Source organism: Meles meles, chromosome 5 (genome assembly GCF_922984935.1).
Source record: "Meles meles chromosome 5, mMelMel3.1 paternal haplotype, whole genome shotgun sequence".
NCBI lineage: Eukaryota > Metazoa > Chordata > Mammalia > Carnivora > Mustelidae > Meles > Meles meles.
Genome location: NC_060070.1, coordinates 83,190,326 through 83,204,250, shown reverse-complemented (window position 1 = coordinate 83,204,250; position 13,925 = coordinate 83,190,326). Strand labels below are relative to the sequence as shown.

Here is a 13,925-nt window from a genome sequence, read left to right as displayed (position 1 = left end):
CTGTAAATGTAGCATATTCAGGTATGTGTATGTTTTGGAACTCAGATTTGCAAGGTTTCTAGATAAGTGATCTCCTTACCCTTTCATAGGACATATTCCTTTAATCTTTACTATTTTTTATTAGTAGCAGTAATGAATAGTAATTTTAAATGTTTTCTCTATGGGAAATTTCATAATTTCTGATAGAATTAATTAGTTTCAGAAAATTCTGGTAATAAAAAATGGATGATAAGATTTATAAAAAATTCTACAGATAATTGCTTTCCCAGTTAAAATGAGCTGTGGAAATTACTCTGGAAAAAAAAATGTACATATTTACATGTTACTTTAGGGGATACATGTCACTTTTATTTATATGTGATATTTTATAAAATGCTTTCCTCAAACTGATTAATGAATCTTTTTTTTAAGATTTTATGTTTTTGAGAGAGGAAGAGCGCACACAAACAGGGGAGTGGCAGGCAGAGGGAGAGGGAGAAGCAGGCTCCCCACTGAGCAGGGATCCCAATGTGGGGCTTGATCCCAAGACCCTGAGATCATGACCTGAGGCAAAGAAAGATGCTCAACTGACTAAGCCACCCAGGTGCCCCCTGATTATAAATCCTGATACCGAACTTAATCTTTTTTTTTTTTTGCTTATAAACCTAAATGTGTATCAAGCACCACCAAAACTTTAAAAATGACTTTAGTTCGACCTTCTCATTTCATAGATGAAGAAATGAGAAGACATGCAGCCAAGAGACATATGAAAAGGTGCCCAACATCACTATCAGGGAAATGCAGATCAAAGCCACAATGAGCTATCACCTCACACCTGTTAGAATAGTCATGATCAAAAAGACAAGAGATTATAAGTATTGGCAAGGATGTGGAGAAAAGCAAAAACTTGTGCACTCTATGTGGGAATGTAAATTGGTGTAGCCACTATGGAAAACAGTATGAGGGGTTCCTCAAAAAATTAAAAATAGTGCTACCATATGATCTAGCAGTTCCCCTTCTGGGTACTTAAATGAAAACTAACCCAAAAGGATATATGCACTCCTGTGTCCTCCGGAGCACTATTTAGCGTTGTCAGGACATGAAAGCAAGCTAAGTGTCCACTGATGAATGAATGAACAAAGAAAATGTGGTATATATACAATGGATTATTATTCAGTTGTAACAAAATGAAATTTTGCCATTTGTGACAACATGAATGTACCTTGAGAGCATTGTGATAAGTGAAAGAAGTCAAAGATAAATACTGTATCATCACATTTATATGTAGAATCTTAAAAAAAAAAAAAAAAAAATTATGGAGAACTAATGGGTGTTCCAAGGGCCAGCCAGGGTGGGGTGGACAAAATGGGTGAAGGAAGTCAAAAGATAAAAACTTCCAAGTCATAAGGATGTACTTGCTGTACACCATGATAACTCTAGTTAATAATACACTATCATATATTTGAAAGTTGCTAAGAGACAAAATTTTACAAGTTATCACAAAGAGAAAAAAATTGAAACTATATAGGGTGATGGACATTAACCAGACCAGACTTAGACTCATTGTGGTGATCACTTCACAAAACATACATATAACAAGTCATTATGTTGTAGAACTGAAACGAATGCAATGTTATATGTCAATTATTCACTAATTGAAAAAAAATAGAAGAACAGAAAAAGAAACTGAGGCCCAGATGGAAAAATCATCCAGGTTCTGAATCTGATAGAGACAAAATCCAAGACCTCATACTCCCAAGTTTATGTTCTACTATACCAAGCCAGTTCCTTTGTCTCTTTCATATTTAAATTGAAAATGTGTTGCTTTGTTCATTTTTATGCTCACTTAACAAAGGAGAAGGAAAGTAAAGACTAAGTTAGGTATAAGATTTTAAGTTTTCATTTTAATCAGCCTCAAATATTTTTTAACCTTTGTTTATCAAAACAGTACTTCGGGAGTTTATAACATTTATGCTTAGTAAGTTGAAGGAAAAAGGAAAAGCAAAACAATCTGCACCAATGGACAGACACACTGTTCTATGCTTACTGCAAGTGTGCTACTTACTATACTCGTAACATCCACTGGAGGGAAGCAAACACTAGATTTTGAGCCTTACCTGCACTGGTGTTTCATTTTCTTGTCGCAATTCTTCAATCTGCTGCTGTTGCCAAGGAGCTAAACTGTAAGAGTCCTCTGTAGTTCTACTTTCCAAAGGGTTTGTCCGCAACTGCTCCGTAAGCCACATCTGTGTCCTCACAGAAGGCTGAATGGGAACTCCACCTACTGCCTGTTGACCCAGCATTAAATATTTCGGAGGTTCAAAGGCCTCTGCACTTGTCATAATGGGCTTGCTTTCAGGTAAGGCACTGTATGTCATGTCTAAGGTCGGTCTCCTAAGAGTAGAGGAAGAAACTCTAAAGTCCTCTTTGCTACAGCTCTCAAATTTATATTTGCAGTCCAGAGTTGATGATCGTTTTTTATTTATTTCCTTGTCCTCTAGCTTAAGCATCTCCATACTATCATGTAAGCAGCTAGGCCCAATTGTTCTTAGTTGAGACGTTAAAACCTTGGCTCTCCCTGTCTTTTCCAAACCACTCCTTGACTCATCAGCATGTACAATGCCACCCTGGCCGCAGTTATCCGGGGCAGTGAGTTTGGATAAAGATGACCATTTCCGTAGAGGCCGGAAGTCCTTCATGTCTAGTGAAGAGTCCTGCTCTCCCCTACTATGGTTTCCCAATGTTTGCATGAGGCTTGCACTCCATTTTGAGCCATCTGACGTCAATGATTCCCTATGTTTGGAAACTGAAGCACTGGAGTTAGACGGCATGACATGGGCAGTAGGAAGAGTAACCAATGATCGACTAGGCTTAAAAGATAATGTGCCACTTGAAGTTGAATGATCTGGAAAGAAAGAAAGAAAAAAGAATGTCAAATTAGTTATAATTTATGGGAAAAAAATTTGCTAAATGTGAAATGACAAAAGAAATATCTGAATATGGTTTCCCAGCACAAGTTTTTCAGAGACACGTTATCAAAATGCAGTTATTATGTTTATCTGAAACAAACCAAACATTTTCAAATGTTATTTTCTAAAAATGAATACATAATGAAATATATGTCCATTTACCATCTACTTACAGATGACAAATGACTAGAAAACAGGTTTATAGTCACCCTATTTAACATAATTATCGCTACTTTTTCAAAAGAAAAAATCCATCTCCTCACTGGGAAGTCTTATTCATCATCTAGCACTGAAGCCTCAGAAATAACTACTAGAAAATGGTTATTTTTCACAGTCTTTCCTAAACTGTAGAAACCTATGCCATACTCAAACATTATAGCATCTCCCCAAACTCTAATTCAAATCAGAAATATGGGTAAAGAAGATCCTGCAATAATGGAATATAATCAGAAAGCACTCTAGTAATATACTTGCAGACACAGAGTAGTTTCTCCATTCCCAGTATCCCTTAAATGGCATCTCCAATGGTAGGTTTCCCAAGCTAGAACTCCTGGAGTCTACTAAGACTGCTACCTTTCTCTGCATATTCAAACCCCTAAGTTGTAAGCCTTCACTTCCAAAATGATGACACAGCTATTGCCTTAGGTCAAGCCTTTACATATTATTTTTCTACACACAGTAACAGTTTTAGTAGGCTCCATGGAAACCCAAACCACAGATAAAGACCTCTCTCTTCCATGAACTTACCATTAAGTGACAAATTATCATCAAATGTGTTAAAATTAAAGATTAGAAATTTTTATCAGAGGACACTTCAAAGGGGGATAATAATTGAAAGTGTGAGGGGAGAAGAGGTGAGTGTTGAAAGGCAACTTTCAAAGTTTATTCTATATTTTTCCATACTGTTTGGTTCATACTAGAGTATGTTTAATACTACTTGTGAGCTTTGATGTTGTCCTAAAGAAATAAAATAATGTGAAAAGAAATGATGAAAAGGCCATAAGGAAACTCAGATAAGAAAGAGCCAGGTAGACTAATTAACAATGAAACTCCAACACACAATTTATTCACCTGGAAATGAAGAAAAAAAAATATTACAGATGGAAGAACACAAGCAAAAGTACTATAGCGAACATTTATCATGCTCAAGCTTCTCATCAGCTTGTGCAGAATCTTTTTATACTCAGGGTAATTCCCACATTATAAGTCTAATCTCCCAAAATTAATTTTAGACCTCAGATTCCCAACATTCTCTGCAACTACGTACGGTGTAGACATTCAGAAACACCTGCACAAGATCTCGGTTTGGAAGTGAGTCATGTAAGAAAATGGCTCTGTATGGAGCTACTATTTCTGGCTGGTACAAATAACAGCAGAGGCATTAGCCTTCCACAATGACAGCACCAGCAGCAGTCAATCAAGGTCTGGCCCAGAGTGGCAGCAATTGGGCAGCACTGGTACTTGGTAGGGCTGGAGAAGTGATGGTTCTCAAAGATGAACTGAAGGAAACTACCTGCAAGTTTTTAAGCCTGGTTCTCCAACCTTCCACCCCACCCCCATTCTATGAGGTACTAAACATCTTTAAATAAATTCCTCATTAAGCTTCTGCAGATTAAGAACACTAACCGAACCAAGTAAGCCAGAAGAATGCAACTCCCAAAGAAAAAAACAAATTATCCCGTTTATCTGCTATATGTAGTATCAAGAAAAGTTGCTCAAAGGAGGAAGTTAACATTTAGAAAAGTTAAGTATATTGCTCAAGATCATATAACAAATAAAGTCAGATACTGCAAAAGCCCATACTTACCACCACTGGCTGTGCCCTAGGGTGGCTGGGGCAGGACTTTAGTCCTGCTCAACACACCCAATCTCCATCAGCCCCAATACACAATCTAAAGAGAGAAAAATCTTTTGTTGGCTATACAAACTTTGCTTCAAAAACATGTGCTTGATTCTCTCGCCCCCTTTCCAACCAGTGTACCACAGCTGAGGTCAGACCATATGGAAATTCAAGAAATGACAGTGCTTTGCAGTATGCCATTCATATATGCATGTGAACAAGGTGCCATGGAAATCTGAACCTGAACCACAGGATACAAAGACTAGTATACTAGATACTGTATCAGCGAGCAGACTAAATTTTCTAAACAGAAAAAAATTTCCTCAAGGTAATTCTTTAAAGGTAAAGATGAAACAGAATTAATTAAGTCTTCAAATGCCCCATTAAGGAAAGAGCCTGGCCTTCATTCATCAAGAAATGTGATACCACTGAAAGTTTCCAAAGGAGTGAGTAACATGATCAAACCATACTTAAAATGATTATTCCAATAACAGTGTTGAGGATAGATTAAAGCAAAATGATTGGCAACAGGAAGATTAACAGATTATTATGATAATCAATAGAAAAAATAAGGGAATATGCTACTGAAGGTTAGTTCTAAATAGAAACAGGACACATGTCCCTAAAAGTGTATGAAATATCTGTATTAATATATTATAGTACTACATCTATTTACCAACTACGTAAGTGTGTGTGTGTATATATCTATACACGTTTGTGTTACTATTACTAAAGGAGTATTTGTATTAAAATCATTAAAGATCTTTAACTTTAAAAAAATAAAAATTTGGTGCGCCTGGGTGCTCAGTGGTTAAGCTTCTGCCTTCAGCGTTGGTCATGATCTCAGGGTCCTGGGATCGAGTCCTGCATTGGGCTCTCTGCTCAGCGGGGAACCTGATTTCCCCTCTCTCTCTGCCTACCTCTCTGCCTACTTGTGATCTCTCTCTCTCTGTCAAATAAATAAATAAAATCTTGAAAAAAATAAAATAAAAATTTGAAGTTTTTGGTTTTTTATATTTAAAAAACTTGGTAAGTAAAGATAAAGTGTAAAGGTTAAATATAACAATTTTAAAATTAGTCTTTTTAGATTCAAAGCCTACCTCTACCACTTAGTGGCATGTGTTCAAACAACTTATTTAACCTTCTTGCCTCACAGTCCCCTCGTCCATAAAGCAGACAGCACGAGAGTGAAGATTAAATGAAGAAACACACATAAAGGACTCATAAGAATTTCTGGTACAGAGAAAAACATTAGTTATCATTACACCATTAAAAAAGCTAATAAATAAATGTTACTCTGTCATGTAACAGACAAAAGACTAAATATCCGTAAGATACAAGGAACTCCAAAAAATTTAAAAACGAAACAAAACCTAACTACCGTATTTAAAAATGGGCAAAGGAAATCAGAAAGCAAATCACAAGAAATGCAAAAAAAAAATACATGTTTAAAAAAAAAAATGTTCAGAGCATGTGGGTGGCTCAGTCAGTTAAGTGTCTGCCTTCAGTTCAGGTCATGATCCTGGGGTCTAGAGCCCTGAGTCAAGCTCCCTGCTCAGCGGGGAACCTGCTCTCCATCTCCCTCTGCCCTTCCTTCCTGCTCATGATCATGCTCACTCTCTAACAAATAAATAAATAAAATCTTAAAAAAAAAAAAAAGATGTTCAAATTCATTAATAGTTAAAGTGTGTTCCCTATCCTATTCATGTTATTAAAGGCTACAATATCCCACAATGATGAGAAATTAAATTGTTATAGCCTTTGAGAGAAGAAAGGCAATCTGTTTGTATATATCAATATTTAAAATATGTAAGCACATAAGCAAATATATGTAAATACATATACATTCATGAGCAGAGAAACGATCTGGAAGAATACACCCAGAACTTAATAAACAAAGGTATACCCCTCATCATAGAAAAGAGGAGAAAAGGAGAAAGATGTTTTCATATTTAACTTTATACAGTGTCCTAATTTCTTTTCAAGGAGCATAATCTTACCATTTGGTCAAACTATTGCAAAGATGTTTTGTTTTGTGACCTCAAAGAGTTTAAAATATTTCAAATAACACTGTTACTTAAGTATGAATAATGTATCAGGTGACTGTCTCACTTTCCATGCTACAGCTGAAACCTCTGAGACCACAGATCACCAGTCTTGGCTGTACTTATATCTGATAAATGTGCTACTTTTCTGTCTACCTTTCCTAGCTCAGTATTTCCCAACTGCATGAAAAATCAATAATTGGTGATAAAAACCAATTCCACATCATACTAGTATTTCCTCCTGCAAATATGAAAATAATTGATATATGCTACTCAAAGAACATTATACTTTGAGAAAAGAATTGCCTAAAAGTCACTTTTCTGAATTTCTCAAACGTTAACATACAAAAACAATTACCTGGGATCTGGAGCCTACTCCGAGAGATCCTGATTCAGTTAAAGTAGACAGGGGACCAGGAAATATGACTGTTGAGTAAGTGATTCTCTGTTCTATTCACTATAACATCATTCTGTCTGGGTCTGATTCCAGTTCTGAAGCTTTCAAGCTTAAATATCCCAAGTTCAACCATCACCAGTATCTGAATTCTAATGTACAAACTGATTTACTGTGACTTTCAGAATTCAGTACGGGCCAATCTAAGGATTAAAGCCTAGTCTATTCACAAACATAAGCACATACACACACATGCACATACAACATGAAATAATGAAGAAAAAATTAAATATCTGATAGCATGGGTATCTAGAAAAAGGACTATTATATCTCAGAGATGAGTCCAGAAAATATTAACACCTTAAGAATGTTATTTTTGCATTAATGAAACAAAGGCAATTAGAGATAGATGTAATGCAACTCCTAATGTGCTTCATTATCCTATCTAATTGTAGCCACAAATCCCAAATGCAAGTTATTACAATGGCATCTGGCCCACATCTAAGTTACCACAGTGAAATCTGAAACTAGCAAAGGGTAGTGCTTTTAAAAACTGGAGGACAGGGTCTTTAGCACTTACAGAGAACACCATACAGCTAATGGTTTCACAGATTTCGGACTGCAAGGGAAAAATATAAGAGGAGGACTTTGCTGTAACCTGATAATACAACTGAATATTTAAGATAATATATTCTGAATTCTGACAAAATCTCAACCTTTTGTTTCACTGTCATGTTATTGTCATCTGGCAACAGAGGAATACACTGATTCTATCTTTTCTTGTAATACAGTTTCTCTCTCTGTTCTACCCTTCCTAAATAAAAACAAATAAATTCAAAAAGACCACACCCTTCAGACCTATATTACAATAATAAATCACAAGTTTTTACATTAAAAAAATTAATCAGGAAACTATGTAACCCCCTTTCAAAATATTTTGATTTAAAATGTACCTATTGGGGGCGCCTGGGTGGCTCAGTGGGTTAAAGCCTCTGCCTTCGCCTCAGGTCATGATCTCAGGGTCCTGGGATTGAGCCCCGCATCGGGCTCTCTGCTCAGCAGGGAGCCTGCTTCCTCCTCTCTCTCTCTGCCTGCCTTTCTGCCAACTTGTGATCTCTGTCTGTCAAATAAATAAATGAAATCTTAAAAAAAAAAACAAAAACAGAAAGTACCTACTTAGGGGTGCCTGGATGGCTCAGTTGGTTAAGCATCCAATTCTTGAATTCAGCTCAGGTCATGATCTCAGGGTCATGAGATCAGACCCCACACTGGGCTCCATACTAGGCGTGAAGCCTGCTTAAGATTCTCTCTCTCTCTCTTTCTTTGTGGCCCCCAAGTCACACATCTGTTCCCAATCTTTCAAATCAAATCAAATGCAATCAAATAATATAGTTACAATATAAATTATAATAAACATTACATTTTTAAAGAAAAATTTTAACTCTAATCCAGAGACAATAAAGTTTTATACAATAGCATATTACTTTTTTCCCTTCCTGCTAATGCTGTAATCATATCAGAAAAAAAATTTTTTATGCCACATCCTTTTTTTTAAACAAATGAAACCCATCCTTTTTTTTTAAACAAATGAACATTTCTAAGCATTCCCTGTATTTTTATAAATATTGTAAAACATTCTAAACTACATCCTGAAAAAAAATAAAATAAAATAAAATAAAAAAAATAAACTACATCCTGGTGGGAAAAGAGCTATATAAAGGAAGTCAACAATAATTCAACCAAAGACTCTCTTAGGAATATATTATATATAAGGCACTGTACTAGGTAGAAAAGACAATGTATATACATTACTCACAAAAATATGAATATATCCCTTCCCCTCAGGGTTTACAACTCACTATTATATACACAGCTAAAGAGCAAGACTAAAGTTTATCACAAGGAAACTACAAAATACTAGACAAAAGAACAGTCTGCCAGAGAGAAAAGGCAAACTATTCACAAACGAACTCTCAGGATAATAACCAACTTCTCAACAACGGTAATGGAATCCAGAACACAGTGAAATAATATCTTCAAAGGGTTAAAATAAATAACTGGCACCCAAGAATTGCTTAGAAAGGTAAGCTATCTTTCAAGAACATGGGCAAAATATATTTTCAGCTAAGCAAAAACAGAGTTTATCAATAGACTCACTAAAGAAACTACTAAGATCCTTTAGTTTCTTTCAGGAAGAAGACAAATGAGTCCTGAGTTGTAAAATATTAATAATGATGATAATAATAATAATGATGATGATAAAAATAAAGACGGGTTTTTTTTTAACTAAATGCAATCAAATCTAAAAAAACAAAGGATGATAACTGCATAAAACAATAAAAACAGTATCTATTTCTTTCATTAGTGTTCTGCAGTTCCTCAAGAAACTGAAGAAGACACAAAAAGATGGAAGAGAATTCCATGCTCATGGATCAGAAGATTAAACATTGTTAAAATGTCTATATTGCCCAGAGCAATCTATACTTTCAATGTCATCCCGAATCAAAATTCCACCAGTATTTTTCAAAGAGCTGGAACAAACAATCCTAAAATTTGAATGGAACCAGAAGAGAACCCGAATTGCTAAGGAAATGCTGAAAAAGAAAAACAAAACTGAGGGCATCACGTTTCCTGATTTCAAGCTTTATTACAAAGCTGTGATCACCAAGACAGCATGGTACTGGCATAAAAACAGACACATAGACCAGTGCAACAGAGTAGAGAGCCCAGATATGGACCCGCAACTCTATGGTCAAATAATCTTCGACAAAGCAGGAAAAAATATCCAGTGGAAAAAAGACAGTCTCTTTAATAAAATTGTGCTGGGAAAATTGGACAACTATGTATAGAAGAATGAAACTTGACCATTCACCTACACCATACACAAAGATAAACTCGAAATGTATAAAAGACCTCAACATGAGGCAGGAATCTATCAAAATCCTAGAGGAGAACATAGACAGTAACCTCTTTGACATCGGCCACAGAAACTTCTTTCAAGATGGCCCCAAAGGCAAAGGAAACAAAAGCTAAAATGAACTTTTGGGACTTCATCAAGATCAAAAGCTTCTGCACAGCAAAGGAAACAGTCAACAAAACAAAGAGGCAACCTATGGAATGGGAGAAGATATTCGCAAATGACAAAGGGCTGATATCCAAGATCTATAAAGAACTCCTCAAACTCAACACACACAAAACAGATAATCACGTCAAAAAATGGGCAAAAGACATGAACAAACGATTCTCCAAAGAAGACGTACAAATGGCTAACAGACACATGAAAAAATGTTCATCATCATTAGCCATCAGGCAGATTCAAATCAAAACCACATTGAGATACCACCTTACACCACTTAGAATGGCCAAAATCAACAAGACAGAAAACAACAAGTGTTGGAGAGGATGTGGAGGAAGGAGAACCCTCTTACACTGTTGGTGAGAAGGCAAGTTGGTGCAGCCACTTTGGAAAACAGTGTAGAGACTCCTCAAAAATTAAAAATAGAGCTACCCTATGACCCTACAATTGCACTACTGGTTATTTACCGCAAAGGTACAGATGTAGTGAAAAAAGGGCCATCTGTACCCCAATGTTCATAGCAGCAATGGCCACAGTCGCCAAACTGTGGAAAGAACCAAGATGCTCTTCAACGGATGAATGGATAAAGAAGATATGGTCCATATATACTATGGAGTATTATGCCTCCATCAGAATGGATGAATACCCAACTTCTGTATCAACATGGATGGGACTGGAGGAGATTATGCTGGGTGAAATAAGTCAAGCAGAGAGGGTCAATTATCATATGGTTTCACTTACTTGTGGAGCATAAGGAATAACAAAGGGGACATTGGGAGATGGAGAGGAGAAGTGAGTTGGGGGAAATTGGAGGCGGAGACAAACCATGAGAGGCTGTGGACTCTGAGAAACAAACTGAGGGTTTTGGAGGGGAGGGGGTGGGGGGTTGGATAAGCCTGGTGGTGGGTATTAAGGAGGGCACATACTACATGGAGCATTGGGTGTGGTGCATTAAACAATGAATTTTGGAACACACACAAAAAAGCTAAATTAAATTAAATTTAAAAATATCTAATTTGTGGGCTAAAAAAAGATAAAATCAAAAGATTTATAACTATAACATATAACTCAAAACAAGGGCGGATCAGCTTTCAATTCAATTGAATATTGAATTGAATATTGAACAATTGAATATTGAGTAGAATCCACATACCATACAATTTACCCATTCAAAGTGTACAATTTAATGGTTTTTAATATATTTTTATTTTGTGCAGTTATTGCCATAATCTAATTTTAGAGCATTTTTAGCCTCCCTAAAAGAAATCCACTAGCTGGGGCGCCTGGGTGGCTCAGTGGGTTAAAGCCTCTGCTTTCAGCTCAGGTCATGGTCCCAGGGTCCTGGGATCGAGCCCCACATCAGGTTCTCTGCTCAGCGGGGAGCCTGCTTCCCACCCCCCTCTCTGCCTGCCTCTCTGCCTACTTGTGATCTCTGTCTGTCAAATAAATAAATAAAATCTTAAAAAACAAAAACAAAAACAAAACAAAAGTCAAGAAAGAATGGAAAAAACCTGAGATGAAAGAAGAAAGTACACAATAGGTTTTTTAAATGTGCCAAAATACAATAATCACCACAGTAAGTGCAAATCTACTCAAAAAGAACTGTGCAAATCATTTTTAATCCAGTTAAAATGTTTACAAAAGATACACCTAAAACACTAAGTCTTCTTCTCTGAAAACTACAGAACGCTTATGAAAGAAACTGAAGAGTATACAAAGAAATGGGGAAAATTTTCCATGCTCATGGGTTGGAAGAACAAATACTGTTAAAATGTCTATACTACCCAAAGCAATCTATACATTTTATGCAATCCCTAGCAACATAACACTGGCATTTAGAGCTAAAACAAACAATCCTAAAATTTATATGGAACCATAGTAGACCCCCAAAAGCCAAAGCAATCCTGATAAAATACGATATCTGCATAAAGGTTGAAAATATTCACAAAAAGAATCACATAAAAAATATCAGTAACATTAGGAAAACTGTATGTCAGCTATCAATATCATAACAAATCATGCTTTCCCAAGCTGCTTGTTTTTATTTAAGGGTGATCAGAAACTTGTTTCCTTACAGCCAAATGTATGGCCTACTCCTTTAGTAACTGTACATGATAGCAATAGTATGCAACTCTGTGCATAAGCATTTGTGTTTATAAAATAAAATGAAAAGCTGGCTTCAAACAAAGAGGGCAGAAGGCATTTCGGTCGCCAACCAGATTATTAGCAACTTAATTAAAGGACAATCTGAAGTACAGCTTTAAGAGGCCAAGAATTTGAAACTTATTTTATTATTTTTTTAAAGATTTTATTTATTTATTTGACAGAGAGAGAAAGAGCGAGCACACAAGCAGGCAGAGTGGCAGGCAGAGGGAGAGGGAGAAGCAGGCTCCCCACTAAGCAAGGAGTCTGATGCAGGACTCCATCCCAGACTCTGGAATCATGACCTGAGAAAGGCAGCTGCTCAGCCAACTGAGCCACCCAGGCGTCCCACAAAACTTATTTTAAAAGCCACTCAATACAAATATCTCCTTTTTTTATTTACACAAAAACTTAATTTTTTTTCTTCAGTGCTTTTTAAAATTTCATTCATCTATACCATTTTCTGGTATCTCCCACCAGTCTTAAGTCTCATCAGGCAGTTTACTTACAAAGGGCTCTAAGTAATTTCTTTCCTGTAAAAATTTTCACAAATGAAATTAAAACTTAATCTCTTAAATTACAGAATGTGGTTTTTGAAAATGCAAATTTTCTTAGAAACAAAACTCACTATGACAGAACAAACAACAAATTATTCATCTATCCTCCATCTGTAGTTTGGGGAGATGTGAAGTCATTAACCTCCCTAAAGTCATGGCTGTGTGAACAGTCTGTCCAGGTCAGAAACACATAGGTTCATCAAAGGGAACTAAAATGAACTAAATTTAGCTCAGCTCGGTCAGGTTTAAGCATTCATGTCCTACCAGGTCGAGAACAAAATAATAGAAAAATTGAGTGAATAAATGAATGGATGAATGAATAACAGGGAAAGTAAAAATGATGTCCATAATGATGCAAAATATACCTCCTGTAAGCCTTCTAGAGCTGTGATGCCATTATACGCCATGTTTAAGAATTTAGCATTCAAATATTAATTTTAAGAAATAATGTAGATCAACAAGAAAACAAAGTAGAGATGAGGGGCAAAGGAAAAAGTTATTTGGTTTGCAAAAGAATGTAAGTCATAATTATTCTGAATACTGCTGTGAAATTATTTACTTTCACAAGTGAAAGAAAAATGTTCTGTGTATAACCTCTGACCTACTCCCAAATGCAAATGAAGAACTAAAGATCACAAAGGTTAAATTACTTGACCAAGTACAAATCTCAAAATAGAATGCGAGTCTGTTTCTCAGTCTAGGGTTACCTATACCATCCTAAATTACACCTCACAGGACTTCTTTCCCGCTAGTTTCTCACTTCTGAGTACAGATATCTTACACAGTGGGGTTAAGGCAAAGCTTTGGAGTTAGATTTGAAGAATCTCAGCTCTACCACTTGAAAAGCTGTAAACCCCAGATACATTATTAACCCCCTCTAACTCTTTTTTCATTGGTTAAAAAAAAACACAGTTAATTGCATT

General features: G+C 36.0%; 1 protein-coding gene across 3 annotated transcripts in view; it reads right to left on the bottom strand.

The window, feature by feature from the left end:
- Positions 1-13,925, bottom strand: part of CEP85L (centrosomal protein 85 like) — a 167,285-nt gene that overhangs the window by 109,935 nt on the left and 43,425 nt on the right. For all 3 annotated transcript variants that reach the window (XM_046005488.1, XM_046005491.1, XM_046005489.1), the window contains exon 3: positions 2,097-2,884. In XM_046005488.1, the coding sequence (XP_045861444.1) occupies positions 2,097-2,884 (788 nt within the window). The remainder of the gene's footprint in view (positions 1-2,096; positions 2,885-13,925) is intronic.